The sequence below is a fragment of the Leucopleurus acutus genome (genome assembly GCF_964270905.1).
Source record: "Leucopleurus acutus genome assembly, chromosome: 20".
Taxonomy (NCBI): domain Eukaryota; kingdom Metazoa; phylum Chordata; class Mammalia; order Artiodactyla; family Delphinidae; genus Leucopleurus; species Leucopleurus acutus.
Window position 1 is genome coordinate 44,393,430 of NC_139162.1, and position 16,403 is coordinate 44,409,832.

At 38.3% G+C, this 16,403-nt stretch overlaps 1 protein-coding gene across 1 annotated transcript in view; it reads left to right on the forward strand.

The window, feature by feature from the left end:
* ZNF529 (zinc finger protein 529) overlaps positions 1–16,166 on the forward strand; it is a gene marked incomplete at its 5' end in the record, with an annotated part of 47,699 nt that extends 31,533 nt beyond the window's left edge. Inside the window, 2 exons of the mRNA XM_082861890.1 lie at positions 425–551; positions 14,429–16,166. Coding sequence (XP_082718016.1) covers positions 425–551; positions 14,429–15,813 — 1,512 coding nt within the window. The 3' untranslated portion in view covers positions 15,814–16,166. The remainder of the gene's footprint in view (positions 1–424; positions 552–14,428) is intronic.
* Between the last annotated feature and the right edge of the window lie 237 nt (positions 16,167–16,403).

Below are 16,403 nucleotides of genomic sequence, written 5' to 3' on the forward strand. Positions count from 1 at the left end.
ATTTCTCTGAATCAAAAGGATTCTTTAAAGACCTGTAGATAGTCTGGTTTGGAAGCATTAATTTCCTTACTTCCCATACCATAGGCTTCTACCCCTGGCCGATGTACTTACTATTAGACCCCTTCCTGTAATGCAATTCTTTTTCTTTTTTTTTAAATTTATATTATTGAAGTATAGTTGATTTACAATGTTGTGTTAATTTCTGTTGTACAGTAAAGTGATTCAGTTATATAGATATATATTCTTTTTCATATTCTTTTCCATTATGGTTTATTACAGGATATTGAATATAGTTCCCTGTGCTATACAGTAGTCCCTTATTGTTTATCCATTCTATATAAAATAGTTTAATTCAATTCTTTATTTCTTATCTTTTACTCAAAAATGTTTCCTTCAATTTTACTTATGTGGTTTGTTGTTTCAGGAATTGTTGACATTCAGGGATGTGGTCATCAGCTTCTCTCAGGAGGAATGGGAGTATCTGGATTCTGCTCAGAGGGACTTGTACTGGGACGTGATGATGGAAAATTACAGCAACTTGGTCTCACTGGGTAAATTTAGCTGTTTACATAATTTAGAATATGTTCTATAGAATATCAGTTGACATTCAGTGAACTCAAAGCTATCTTTTAAGAAACTTCATGTAATTTCTATGAAGTCCCTTCTCAGTCTCTTATAATTTCTACCTTCGTTTATTTTTGGCTGTGTTGGGACTTTGTTGCTGCGTGTACGCTTTCTCTAGTTGCATTGAGTGGGGAACTACTTTTCAGTGCAGTGCGCATGCTTCCCATTGCTGTGGCTTCTCTTATTGTGGAGCATGGGCTCTAGGCACGCAGGCTTCAGTAGTTGTGGCACGAGGGCTCAGTAGTTGTGGCTTGCAGGCTGTAGAACACAGGCTCAGTAGTTGTGGCACACAGGTTTTTTTTTTTTTTTTACATCTTTATTAGTATGATTGCTTTACAATGGTGTGTTAGTTTCTGCTTTATAACAAAGTGAATCAGTTATACACATACATATGTTCCCATATCTCTTCCCTCTTGTGTCTCCCTCCCTCCTACCCTCCCTATCCCACCCCTCTAGGTGGTCACAAAGCACCAAGCTGATCTCCCTGTGCTATGCGGCTGCTTTCCACTAGCTATCTGCCTTACATTTGGTAGTGTATATATGTCCATTCCTCTCTCTCGCTTTGTCACAGCTCACCCTTCCCCCTCCCCATATCCTCAAGTCCATTCTCTAGTAGGTCTGTGTCTTTATTCTTGTCTTACCCCTAGGTTCTTCATGACATTTTCTTTTTCTTCACTTCCATATATATGTGTTAGCATACGGTATTTGTCTTTATCTTTCTGACTTACTTCACTCTGTATGACAGACTCTAGGTCCATCCACCTCATTACAAATAGCTCAATTTCATTTCTTTTTATGGCTCAGTAATATTTCATTGTATATATGTGCCACATCTTCTTTATCCATTCATCCGATGATGGACACTTAGGTTGTTTCCATCTCGGGCTATTGTAAATAGAGCTGCAGTGAACATTTTGGTACATGACTCTTTTTGAATTATGGTTTTCTCAGGGTATATGCCCAGTAGTGGGATTGCTGGGTCATATGGTAGTTCTATGTTTAGTTTTTTAAGGCACCTCTATACTGTTCTCCGTAGTGGCTGTACCAATTCACAATTCCACCAACAGTGCAAGAGTGTTCCCTTTTCTCCACACCATCTCCAGCATTTATTGTTTGTAGATTTTTTGATGATGGCCATTCTGACCGGTGTGAGATGATATCTCATTGTAGTTTTGATTTGCATTTCTCTAATGATTAATGATGTTGAGCATTCTTTCATGTGTTTGTTGGCAGTCTGTATTTCTTCTTTGGAGAAATGTCTATTTAGGTCTTCTGCCCATTTTTGGATTGGGTTGTTTGTTTTTTTGTTATTGAGCTGCATGAGCTGCTTGTAAATTTTGGAGATTAATCCTTTGTCGGTTGCTTCATTTGCAAATATTTTCTCCCATTCTGAGGGTTGTCTTTTGGTCTTGTTTATGGTTTCCTTTGCTGTGCAAAAGCTTTGAAGTTTCATTAGGTCCCATTTGTTTATTTTTGTTTTTATTTCCATTACTCTAGGAGGTGGGTCAGAAAGGATCTTGCTGTGATTTATGTCATAGAGTGTTCTGCCTATGTTTTCCTCTAAGAGTTTGATAGTTTCTGGCCTTACATTTAGGTCTTTAATCCATTTTGAGCTTATTTTTGTGTATGGTGTTAGGGAGTGATCTAATCTCATACTTTTACATGTACCTGTCCAGTTTTCCCAGCACCACTTATTGAAGAGGCTGTCCTTTCTCCACTGTACATTCCTGCCACCTTTATCAAAGATAAGGTGACCATATGTGCGTGGGTTTATCTCTGGGCTTTCTATCCTGTTCCATTAATCTATCTTTCTGTTTTTGTGCCAGTACCATACTCTCTTGATTACTGTAGCTTTGTAGTATAGTCTGAAGTCAGGGAGCCTGATTCCTCCAGCTCCATTTTTTGTTCTCAAGATTGCTTTGGCTATGCAGGGTCTTTTGTGTTTCCATACAAATTGTGAAATTTTTTGTTCTAGTTCTGTGAAAAATGCCAGTGGTAGTTTGATAGGGATTGCATTGAATCTGTAGATTGCTTTGGGTAGTAGAGTCATTTTCACAATGTTGATTCTTCCAATCTAAGAACATGGTATATCTCTCCATCTATTTGTATCATCTTTAATTTCTTTCATCAGTGTCTTATAATTTTCTGCATACAGGTCTTTTGTCTCCTTAGGTAGGTTTATTCCTAGGTATTTTATTCTTTTCGTTGCAGTGGTAAATGGGAGTGATTTCTTGATTTCACTTTAAGATTTTTCATCATTAGTATATAGGAATGCCAGAGATTTCTGTGCATTAATTTTGTATCCTGCTACTTTACCAAATTCATTGATTAGCTCTAGTAGTTTTCTGGTAGCATCTTTAGGATTCTCTATGTATAGTATCATGTCATCTGCAAACAGTGACAGCTTTACTTCTCCTTTTCCAATTTGGATTCCTTTTATTTCCTTTTCTTCTCTGATTGCTGTGGCTAAAACTTACAAAACGATGTTGAATAAGAGTGGTGAGAGTGGGCAACCTTGTCTTTTTCCTGATCTTAGTGGAAATGGTTTCAGTTTTTCACCATTGAGGATGCTGTTGGCTGTGGGTTTGTCATATAAGGCCTTTATTATGTTGAGAAAAGTTCCCTCTATGCCTACTTACTGCAGGGTTTTTATCATAAATGGGTGTTGAATTTTGTCAAAAGCTTTCTCTGCATCTATTGAGATGATCATATGGTTTTTCTCCTTCAATTTGTTAATATGGTTTATCACATTGATTGATTTGCATATATTGAAGAATCCTTGCATTCCTGGAATAAACCCCACTTGATCATGGTGTATCATCCTTTTAATGTGCTGTTGGATTCTGTTTGCTAGTATTTTGTTGAGGATTTTTGCATCTATGTTCATCAGTGATATTGGCCTGTAGTTTTCTTTCTTTGTGACATCCTTGTCTGTTTTTGGTATCAAGGTGATGGTGGCCTCATAGAATGAGTTTGGCAGTGTTCCTCCCTCTGCTATATTTTGGAAGAGTTTGAGAAGGATAGGTGTTAGCTCTTCTCTAAATGTTTGATAGAATTCACCTGTGAAGCCATCTGGTCCTGGGCTTTTGTTTGTTGGAAGATTTTTAATCACAGTTTCAATTTCAGTGCTTGTGATTGGTCTGTTCATATTTCGTATTTCTTCCTGATTCAGTCTTGGCACGTTGTGCATTTCTAAGAATTTGTCCATTTCTTCCAGGTTGTCCATTTTATTGGCATAGAGTTGCTTGTAGTAATCCCTCATGATCTTTTGTATTTCTGCGGTGTCAGTTGTTACTTCTCCTTTTTCATTTCTAATCTATTGATTTGAGTCTGCTCCCTTTTTTTCTTGATGAGTCTGGCTAGTGGTTTATCAATTTTGTTTGTCTTCTCAAAGAACCAGCTTTTAGTTTTATTGATCTTTGCTATCGTTTCCTTCATTTCTTTTTCATTTATTTCTGATCTGATTTTTTCCTTCTGCTAACTTTGGTGTTTTTTTGTTCTTCTTTCCCTAATTGTTTTAGGTGCAAGGTTAGATTGTTTATTTGAGATGTTTCCTGTTTCTTAAGGTAGGATTGTACTGCTATAAACTTCCCTGTTAGAACTGCTTTGGCTGCATCCCATAGGTTTTGGGTTGTCGTGTCTCCATTGTCATTTGTTTCTAGGTATTTTTTGATTTCCTCTTTGATTTCTTCAGTGATCATTTCGTTATTAAGTAGTGTATTGTTTAGCCTCCATGTGTTTGTATTTTTTACAGATCTTTTCCTGTAATTGATATCTAGTCTCATAGTGTTGTGGTCAGAAAAGATACTTGATACAATTTCAATTTTCTAAAATTTACCAAGGCTTGATTTGTGACCCAAGATATGATCTATCCTGGAGAATGTTCCATGAGCACTTGAGAAAAATGTGTATTCTGTTGTTTTTGGATGGACTGTCCTATAAATATCAATTAAGTCCATCTTGTTTAATGTATCAGTTAAAGCTTGTGTTTCCTTATTTATTTTCATTTTGGATGATCTGTCCATTGGGGAAAGTGGGGTGTTAAAGTCCCCTACTATGAATGTGTTACTGTCAATTTCCCCTTTTATGGCTGTTATGTATTGCCTTATGTATTGCCTTATGTACATTGCCTTATGTATTGAGGTGCTCCTATGTTGGGTGCATAAATATTTACAATTGTTATATCTTCATCTTGGATCGATCCCTTGATCATTTGGTAGTGTCCTTCTTTGTCTCTTCTAATAGACTTTATTTTAAAGTCTATTTTGTGTCATATGAGAATTGCTACTCCAGCTTTCTTTTGGTTTCCATTTGCATGGAATATCTTTTTTCATCCCCTTACTTTCAGTCTGTATGTGCCTCTAGGTCTGAACTGGGTCTCTTGTAGACAGCATATATATGGGTCTTGTTTTTGTATCCATTCAGCCAGTCTGTGTCTTTTGGTGGGAGCATTTAGTCCATTTACATTTAAGGTAATTATCAATATGTATGTTCCTCTTCCCATTTTCTTAATTGTTTTGGGTTCGTTATTGTAGGTCTTTTCCTTCTCTTGTGTTTCTTGCCTAGAGAAGTTCCTTTAGCATTTGTTGTAAAGCTGGTTTGGTGGTGCTGAACTCTCTCAGCTTTTGCTTGTCTGTAAAGGTTTTAATTTCTCCATCAAATCTGAATGAGATCCTTGCTGGGTAGAGTAATCTTGGTTGCAGGTTTTTCTCCTTCATCACTTTAAATATGTCCTGCCACTCCCTTCTGGCTTGCAGAGTTTCTGCTGAAAGATCAGCTGTTAAGCTTATGGGTATTCCCTTGTGTGTTACTTGTTGTTTATCCCTTGCTGCTTTTAATATGTTTTCTTTGTATTTAATTTTTGACAGTTTGATTACTCTGTGTCTTGGCATATTTCTCCTTGAATTTATCCTGTATGGGACTCTCTGTGCTTCCTGGACTTGATTAACTATTTCCTTTCCCATATTAGGGAAGTTTTCAACTATAATCTCTTCAAATATTTTCTCAGTCCCTTTCTTTTTCTCTTCTTCTTCCGGAACCCCTATAATTTGAATGTTGGTGCGTTTAATGTTGTCCCAGAGGTCTCTGAGACTGTCCTCAGTTCTTTTCACTCTTTTTTCTTTATTCTGCTCTGTAGTAGTTATTTCCACTATTTTATCTTCCAGGTCACTTATCCATTCTTCTGCCTCAGTTATTCTGCTATTGATCCCTTCTAGAGTATTTTAAATTTCATTTATTGTGTTGTTCATCCTTGCTTGTTTCATCTTTAGTTCTTCTAAGTCCTTGTTAAACGTTTCTTATATTTTCTCCATTCTATATCCGAGATTTTGGATCATCTTTACTATCATTTTTCTGAATTCTTTTTCAGGTAGACTGCCTATTTCTTCTTCATTTGTTAGGTCTGGTGGGTTTTTATCTTGCTCCTTCATCTGCTGTGTGTTTTTCTGTCTTCTCATTTTGCTTATCTTACTGGGTTTGGGGTCTCCTTTTTGCAGGCTGCAGGTTCGTAGTTCCCGTTGTTTTTGTTGTCTCTCCCCAGTGGCTAAGGTTGGTTCAGTGGGTTGTGTAGGCTTCCTGGTGGAGGGGACTAGTGCCTGTGTTCTGGTGGATGAGGCTGGATCTTGTCTTTCTGGTGGGCAGGTCCACCTCTGGTGGTGTGTTTTGGGGTGTCTGTGGACTTATTATGATTTTAGGCAGCCTCTCTGCTAATGGGTGGGGTTGTGTTCCTGTGTTGCTAGCTGTTTGGCATAGGTTGTCCTGCACTGTAGCTTGCTGGTCGTTGAGTGAAGCTGGGTGCTGGTGTTGAGATGGAGATCTCTGGGAGATTTTCGCTGCTTGATATTATTTGGAGCTGGGAGGTCTCTTGTGGACCAGTGTCCTGAAGTTGGCTCTCCCACCTCAGAGGCACAGCACTGACTCCTGGCTGCAGCACCAAGAGCCTTTCATCCACACGGATAAAGAGGAAAAGGGGGAAAAAATCATAAATCTTGCTCTCAATGTCCACCTCCTCAATTTGGGATGATTCGTTGTCTATTCATGTATTCCACAGATGCAGGTACATCAAGTTGATTGTGGAGCTTTAATCCGCTGCTTCTGAGTCTGCTGGGAGAGATTTCCCTTTCTCTTCTTTGTTTGCACAGCTCCCGGGGTTCAGCTTTGGATTTGGCCCCGCCTCTGCGTGTAGGTCGCTGGAGGGCATCTGTTCTTCGCTCAGATAGGACAGGGTTAAAGGAGCAGCTGCTTTGGGGGCTCTGGCTCACTCAGGCTGGGGGGAGGGAGGGGTACGGAGTGCGGGGTGAGCCTGCAGCGGCAGAGGCCGACGTGACTTGCACCAGCCTGAGGTGTGCCGTTCGTTTTCCCGGGGAAGTTGTCCCTGGATCCCGGGACCCTGGCAGTGGCGGGCTGCACATGCTCCCTGGAAGGGGAGTGTGGATAGTGACCTGTGCTTGCACACAGGCTTCTTGGTGGCGGCAGCAGCAGCCTCAGCGTCTCATGCGCGTCTTTGGGGTCCGCGCTTTTAGCCGTGGCTCACGCCCGTCTCTCGAGCACCTTTAAGCAGCGCTCTTAATCCCCTCACCTCACGCACCACGAAACAAAGAGGGAAGAAAAAGTTTCTCGCCTCTTCGGCAGCTCCAGACTTTTCCCCCGACTCCTTCCCAGCTAGCCATGGTGCACTAACCCTCTGCAGGCTGTGTTCACGCCGCCAACCCCAGTCCTCTCCCTGCGCTCCGACTGAAGCCCAAGCCTCAGCTCCCAGCCCCGCCCGTCCCGGCGGGTGAGCAGACAGGCCTCTCGGGCTGGTGAGTGCCGGTTGGCACCAATCCTCTGTGCGGGAATCTCTCTGCTTTGCCCTCCACACCCCTGTTGCTCTGCTCTCCTCTGCAGCTCCAAAGCTTTCCCCCTCTGCCACCCACAGTCTCCGCCCGTGAAGGGGCTTCCTAGTGTGTGGAAACCTTTCCTCCTTCACAGCTCCCTCCCAGTGGTGCAGGTCCCATCCCTATCCTTTTGTCTCTGTTTATTCTTTTTTCTTTTGCCCTACCCAGGTACGGGGGGAGTTTCTTGCCTTTTGGCAGGTCTGGGGTCTTCTGCCAGCGTTCAGTAGGAGTTCTGTAGGAGTTGTTCCCCATGTAGATGTATTTCTGGTATATCTGTGGGGAGGAAGGTGATCTCCACGTCTTACTCTTCTGCCAATTTCCCCTCCTTCTCCCCAGCGCATGGGTTTATTTGCTCCGTGGCATGTGGGATCTTCCCAAACCAGGGCTTGAACCCATGTCTCCTGCATTGGTAGGTGGATTCTTAACCACTGCGCCACCAGGGAAGTCCTTGGATTTGACTTGTAGGATACATACACTGTATCCTTTGAGATATCTATTATATTTTTTTGAGCCCAGAATTGCTAAAATTTCTTTATTATTTTCTTACCCACCTTCTGGGAGAACAGCTGAGATACTGTGTCCTGAGTTGTTATGATTATTACAAGAATTTGTATAATTTATATTGTTACATTGGCAAATAGAAGTCATATTCATTGCCTGACACAAGTGTTGTCTTACACCTGCTATGGGGTTAAAAAACTTTGCATTTAACGTTAAGTCAGTATTCCAGCAAGGACCTTTTAATGTTTTAGAAAACTCCTTGTTTTCCTCTCAGCTCACATAGTTCTTGCCTTGTACCAGGCCCCGATTTAAGCCCTTTTAATATACTGAGTTATCTAATTCTACAACCCTGTGGCATAAATACTACTTGCATTATTGTTCTTTGAAGAGATTGCTAAGACAAAGAGTATTTAGGCTACCCCTCCAGGGTTACTTAGCTAGTTAGTGTCAGACGCAGGTGTTCTTACCCAAGCAGTCTGACGCCAAAGTTGATATTCTTAGCTGTTACAACATACTGCCTCTCAAGGCAAAGAGATAGCATGGGTTTAAATAAAAGAAGACATTTCTTTACCTGTCTGGTAAAGTATTTATACAGCTAGCCATTAACAATCAAAAACTATGATGGGCTAAAGTATACTAAACCAATGAAAATCAACAAATCCATAATGATACATAAATAAGAGGTCAGAAAATTTATACTCTCTTTATACTTTGTAATTCTATGGTCACTCTAAGGTGAATGTTCTTTCAATCTTCTCATATTTATCTTCTCTGAAGTCTTTCATTTCAATCTCATTTATTAAAAACTTAACCAATTCTCAAAAGTGTTTTTTAGAATTGGTTATGGTTCTTATATATTTCTATATATTATGTTACATTTCTTTGTTGTAAACAGAGTGTTCCATTTCTAAGCCAGTTTTGACTGCCTTATTAGTGGAAGGGAAGTTGTCCTGGAGGGTTACGAGGAATGTGACAAGTAAACGGGGCTAGGTGAGTGAGGACTTGATGAAGCAAGGAAAGCCATCACCAGAGTAAAAAGCCCAGCCTGTCCAAGAGGAGGTTGGCCCCTGTGATGTTTTGGGGAAACTCCCTTTAAACCCCTATGGGAAAAAAGCCTGATACTTGGGGAAGCAAATTAAGATCTTCCCCAATTCAACCAACATTTCCCCTAGTTTCTCTTGTATTTAGACTTACATAAATGTCTTCACTGACAAAAAAATCTTGGTCATTTATATAATCAACACTTAATCAGTGTGTACAGTAAGATAGATATTGTGTTAGCCCTATAAGTACAATGGTAAGAAAGATCAATACAGATCTTAATGTCATGGAACTAACATACTAGTAAGTGAGATATATAATAAATAGGTAAATAAATGATTAGAAAATATATCATGGATAGTGATATGTGCTATGAAGAAAAGTAAGCAAAATAAAGGGATGAAGAATAATGGAACTAATTCAGATATTATGGTCAGAAAGGGATCTCTCTGGTCCTACTTTAGCATTCTATGAATACACAGTTCCTCATCAACAATTCACTTAATGCTTTTTACAATTGAAAACCTTCATTTAAATCAGTGTTGTACTAAGTCCGTCATTCCTTCTAATACATTTAATTAGTTACCCTCATGCTACTTGATAAACTTGAAATCTAATGGAAAAGGCAGCAAGTGTTTGATTATACTCTTTATATGATTGTAACTAATTAGCCACCTCAAATGGTGCACTTGAAATTTTCTGACCTCTTATTTACGTATCATTATGGATTTGTTGATTTTCATTGGTTTAGTATACTTTAGCCCATCACAGTCTTTGTTGATGCCTAGCTGTATAAATACTAATTCCTTATGGATTTTTGTGTACCTTTGACTTGATTCTTTATTCTTTGAATTTACTATTGCTTTCTGAAGCTTTCCCAGGCTCACCCTATACCTTCCCTATCCCAGACCAAACACCTGAATTGGTTAAAAGTGAGTTCTTCCGGTCTTCCATGTTTTATGTGTTTTGTTCCTTTTTAAAAAATTAATTCTAGCTATAAATTTTTAGTTGTTTAGTTAACATGTTTAGGTACACAAAGTACTTTTTACCCTCTTTTGATTATTGTATTGTCAAAATGGTGGTCTCCTTTGATGATTTGTGTCTTTTTGTTATGGTTCATTAATATTATAAAACATTCTTGCTTCTGTCACAACAGTCAAGGGCACATCTTCTACCTTACCTGCTCCAGGTCGTGACTCAGATCTTTATTTTAGGAGCCATGGTTCATTACCTGGTTTATTGCCACAACCTGGGCAATAGGCATGCTTATGATTTTTTGTTTCATGGGAGGTAAGTCTTTGACAATTTTATCTCTTTCTAGCAAATTGTTCATTTTTCAACTTCTGTGGCTTCTGGGGTTTTCAGTATTTATTTACCTAGAAAATAATTCATAAGTCAACATTTTCAAATTGGTTGGCATATGAGCCTTATAACATTTAAAAAATACCCTCTGTGATGGTTCTTTCATTTGTCATTTACTTTTTTTTTTAATAGATCTTTATTGGAGTATAATTGCTTCACAATACTGTGTTAGTTTCTGTTGTACACCAAAGTGAATCAGCCGTATGCATACATATGTCCCTATATCCCCTCCCTCATGAGCCTCCTTCCCATCCTCCCTATCCCACCCCTCTAGGTCACTGCAAAGCACAGAGCTGATCTCTCTGTGCTATGCTGCTGCTTCCCACTAGCTAACTACTTTACATTCGGTCGTGTATATATGTCGATGCTACTCTCTCACTTTGCCCCAGCTTACCCCTCCCACCCCATGTCCTCAAGTCCATTCTCTATGTCTGCATCTTTATTCCTGCCCTGCAACTAGGTTCATCAATACCTTTTTTTTTTTTTTTTAGATTCCATGTATGTGTTAGAATATGGTATTTGTTTTTCTCTTTCTCACTTACTTCACTCTGTATGACAGACTGTAGGTCCATCAACCTCACTACAAATAACTCAATTTCGTTTCTTTTTATGGTTGAGTAATATTCCATTGTATATATGTGCCACACCTTCTTTATCCATTTGTTTGTCGATGGACACTTAGGTTGGTTCCATGTCCTGGCTATTGTAAATAGTGCTGCAATGAACATTGTGGTACATGTCTCTTTTTGAATTATGCTTCTCTCAGGGTATATGCCTAGTAGTGGGATTCCTGGGTCATATGGTAGTTCTATTTTTAGTTTTTTAAGGAACCTCCATACTGTTTTCCATAGTGGTTGTTTCAATTTACATTCCCACCAACAGTGCGGGAGGGTTCTCTTTTCACCAAACCCTTTCCAGCATTTATTGTTTCTAGATTGTTTGATAATAGCCATTCTGACTGGCATGAGGTGATACCTCATTGTAGTTTTGATTCGCATTCCTCTAATAATTAGTGATGTTGAGCATCTTTTCATTTGCTTCTTGGCCATCTGTATGTCTTCCTTGGTGAAATATCTATTTAGGTCTTCCATCCATTTTTTTTTTTTTTTGCGTTACACGGGCCTCTCACCATTGTGGCCTCTCCCGCTGTGGAGCAAATGCTCCAGACACGCAGGCTCAGTGGCCATGGCTCACGGGCCTAGCTGCTCCACAGCATGTGGGATCCTCCTGGACCGGGGCACAAACCCGTGTCCCCTGCATCGGCAGGCAGACTCCCAACCACTGCGCCACCAGGGAAGCCCCTTCCATCCATTTTTTAATTGGATTTTTTCTTTAAGTTCCATTTGTTTATTTTTATTTCCATTACTCTAGGAGGTGGGTCAAAAAAGATCTTCCTGTGGTTTGTGTCAGAGTGTTTTTCCTATGTTTTCCTCTAAGAGTTTTATTGTGTCTGGTCTTACATTTAGGTCTTTAATCCATTTGGAGTTTATTTTTGTGTATGGTGTTAGGGAGTGTTCTAATTTCATTCTTTTACATGTAGCTGTCCAGTTTTCCCAGCATCACTTATTGAAGAGGCTCTCCTTTCTCCATTGTATGTTTTTGCCTCCCTTCTCATAAATTAGATGACAATATGTGCATGGGTTTATCTCTGGGCATTCTATCCTGTTCCATTGATCTACTTTTCTGTTTTTGTGCCAGTACCATACTGTCTTGATTACTGAAGCTTTGTGGTATAGTTTGAAGTCAGGGAGCCTGATTCCTCCAACTCCGTTTTTCGTTCTCAAGATTGCTTTGGCTATTTTGGTCTTTTGTGTTTCCATACGAATTGTAAAATTTTTTGTTCCAATTCTGTGAGGAATACCACTAGGAGTTTGATGGGGATTGCATTGAATCTGTAGATTGCTTTGGGTAGTATAGTCATTTTCACAGTATTGATTCTTCCAATCCAAGGACATGGTATATTTCTCCATCTGTTTATGTCATCTTTGATTTCTTTCACTTTTTATATTTGTTGATTATATTCTTTATATGTTCTCTAACTCATCACATTCTGATTCTATATTTATTGAATTCTCCTCTCACCTTTTCTTTAGGTCACTTTGTTCTTTTCTGTCTTCTTGAATGGAATGTATACATTGGTTTTCATTCTTTCAGTTTTATCAATATAAGTGTCTAAATTCTTACTTTCTATGTGACTAATACTGAGTTTCATAGATTTTTAATGTGCAATATTTTCAACGCCACCATTCCCTGAAAGTTGTAATTTCAGTTACATTTCCACAATAACTAAACAGTTATTTGATAGAAAGTGTCTTCATTTCTAAGTGGAAGTACTTTTAATTTACTGATATTGGCATTCATTTATGATTTTATTGTTTCAGTCAAATAATGGTGTTTGCATTATTTCACCTTAATTATACATAATTCAGTCACAAGAAATTATTTTTGCCTTTTATCATGCAATGTATATCAGTCACTTTGGATTTTCCTTAGGTTGTTCCCTCATCTGATTGCCAATCTCCAGCTAGGTCCAAGAGATCTTTTGTTACAAAGTGCCTTACACTCTTGCCCACCTCCACCACATTTTACATATCATTCTGTTACCAAATTCTCCTTTTCAGCCGCAGGTTTACTCAGAATTGCATAAGCTTTACAATATGGGAAATACCTATTATAATATCTAAAACATTCTGATACTATTTTAGGCAGTATAGCAGTGGTTAGCTTTGAGAATAAGAAAATGGAAAGGAATACCTGGGAAAGAGCATGAAGGAAAACATTTAAATGTAGACTAGGATTTCAGGAGGATAGATGAATAATAGTGAAAATGTTACTGAAGAGAGGTAAATAAAACACCATCTTTATTGGGATGAAGAAACTCATGGTTTTGCATAGGAGGAAATTAACAGCAGTGATGGAGACAGTATGCGTAGGTAGAGAGGCAATTGGAAAATAATCATTTATAAACACTATTATATATATGAATGTATCTTACTATATTATAATTTTCATGTACATAAATTTATATATATAAAATCACTGTAGTGTAGTGTGAGGTTTTAAAGGCATGGAGATTCTTATAGTTATATAATTATTCTGGTAATTGTGTTCTCCAGTGACTTCTTTTTGTAATATTGGCTTTTATTCTCACATTGCTTTCAACCAGTGATTTGCTTTTCCTGTAATTATAAATTACTTTGACCTTGGGGCTTGCTATTCAGTGGCACATAGAATGACTTTATTTGTCCTTTTGGAGTTTAATAAGGAAATAAACAGTATGATAACAGAAAATTACAGATTACACAATTGGAAAAATGGGTATGAGGGCAAGGAACTAGATATTGGAATAGAGACATAGATATGAACTTACTTAGAGTCAGCTAGTACATAATTTCAGAGGGTAGTAACTTTTAGACCCAGACAATGAAAAGGAAGTAGTATATAAGGATTCCATTTCTGAGAAATGAAATATCTTGTGGGTATCTCTAAATGATAGGAAATGTGGTTTGATGCAGAAGGTGAAAATGATTAGGTGAAAGGGGATAATGGATTAAAATGTTGTTTTACAAGCAGCACCCTGTTATCGATGATAAAGTATTGGGATTATATTGTAAAAGAAGAAAAGTATCAGAAAATTGTTAGTATGTATCAATAATCAAATTTTGATCTGTATTTGCAGTATCTCTACAAGATACTGATGACTAAATTCCACATTTATAGGTGTTGATTCAGTTTATCTGGATTAGTTCATGAATATCAGTACTTGACAAGCTTACTAGGTGATGATCAACACCAAAATTTCAGACCCACTGACTTAATCCATTTCTCTTAGCACAAACCTCACAACCTTATGTTATACTCTTATCATTCTCTGAGTTCTCTTTACCTTTCCTCAAACTTCATAACAGTATTTTAATCATTCACTTTTACTGTGAATTATTTTCAGTTTTTTTCCTGTGCATTTTATAACTATTTTATCTTTGTTACACATGAAAAAAGAAATTGTTTTTTTCCCTTTCTTTCAGACTTGGAATCCAAGTGTTACAAAAAGACTCTATCTACAGAGAAGGACATTATTGAAAAAAATCATTCTCAGTGGGAAGTAATAGAAAGTAGTAAATTAGTTGGCCTTGAGAACTCCATTGTCAGAAATGATTGGCAAAGCAAAAGGAAGACTGAAGTGCAAAGACCTGAAATGAAAATCATCTCTGAAAAAGTACCCAATTACAAAAATCATAAATCTCTTACATTACATCAGAGAATTCATGATAGTGAGAAGCCCTGTAAGGAATATGGGAAGGTCCTTAGTTGTGACTTAAACTTTGATGAATATGAGAAAATATATACTGAGAAAACCTCTGAACGTAGTAGATATTGGAAAACCTTTGGAGTAGATGACCCACATACCCTACAACTGAATATTCATACTGGTGTGAAACCTTGTAAATGTATGGAATGTGGGAATGCATTTAGTTTTTGTGAAGACCATAGTGTACACTGTGATGATCAGAAGTGCTATAAATGTAAGCAATATGGAAGCACTTTTAGAAGAATTGAAAAAATCACTGCACTTCAAAGAATTCATGATGGTGAGAAACACTATGAATGCACTTTCTGTAGGAAATCGTTTAGAGTGCATGCACAACTTACTAGACATCAGAAAATCCATACTGATGAGAAACCTTACAAATGTATGGAATGTGGCAAGGACTTTAGATTTCATTCACAACTAACTGAACATCAGAGAATTCATACTGGTGAGAAGCCATACAAATGTATACAATGTGAGAAGGTCTTTAGAATTCGTTCACAGCTTATTGAACATCAGAGAATTCATACTGGTGAGAAACCTTATGCATGTAAAGAATGTGGGAAGACTTTTGGAGTCTGTCGAGAACTTGCTCGACATCAGAGAATTCATAGTGGTAAGAAACCCTATGAATGCAAAGCATGTGGAAAGGTCTTTAGAAACAGTTCATCCCTGACTAGACATCAGAGAATTCATACTGGTGAGAAACCATATAAATGTAAGGAATGTGGGAAAGCTTTTGGAGTAGGTAGTGAACTTACTCGACATCAGAGAATTCACAGTGGTCAGAAACCTTATGAATGTAAAGTGTGTGGAAAGTTCTTTAGACTTACTTCAGCCCTTATTCAACATCAGAGAATTCATAGTGGTGAGAAACCTTATGAATGTAAGGTATGTGGGAAGGCCTTTAGACACAGTTCGGCCCTTACTGAACATCAGAGAATTCATACTGGAGAGAAACCTTACGAATGCAAGGCATGTGGGAAGGCCTTTAGACATAGTTCATCCTTTACAAAACATCAGAGAATTCATAATAGTAAGAAACCCTATGAATGTAAGGAATGTGGGAATGCCTTTAGAGTGGGCAGGCAACTTACTTGACATTGAACAAGTTGTACTGGTGAGAAGATTTTTGAATGAAAGACATATATAAAGCCCATTTGTTTCTGAGTTTCATTGGAAAAATATGTGTATTTAAGTAGAAGTTATCGCAAAGATTCTACCTCAATTAAATCTATTTCCAGACTTTATGGCCACTCTAGAACTAGAATTATTCATTCATAAGTGAGATATACTTTCAGCTTTGTTCAATATCAGCAAATATTTCTCCTTTTTATATCAATTAACATTCTGAATATCCGTTTATGTAGGATGATGCCTATCAATCCGTTTCTTAAATGGGAAATGTATTTCCCTAATTATTAATTATTTGAGTTATTTTCATATGAGTTTTTTTTTTTTTGAGGTACGCGGGCCTCTCACTGTTGTGGCCTCTCCTTTTGTGGAGCACAGGCTCCGGATGCACAGGCTCAGTGGCCATGGCTCACGGGCCCAGCCGCTCCACAGCATGTGGGATCCTCCCAGACCGGGGCACAAACCCGTGTCCCTTGCATCAGCAGGCGGACTCTCAACCACTGTGCCACCAGGGGAGCCCTCATATGAGTTTCTTGTCCAGGGATGTTTTGCTTACA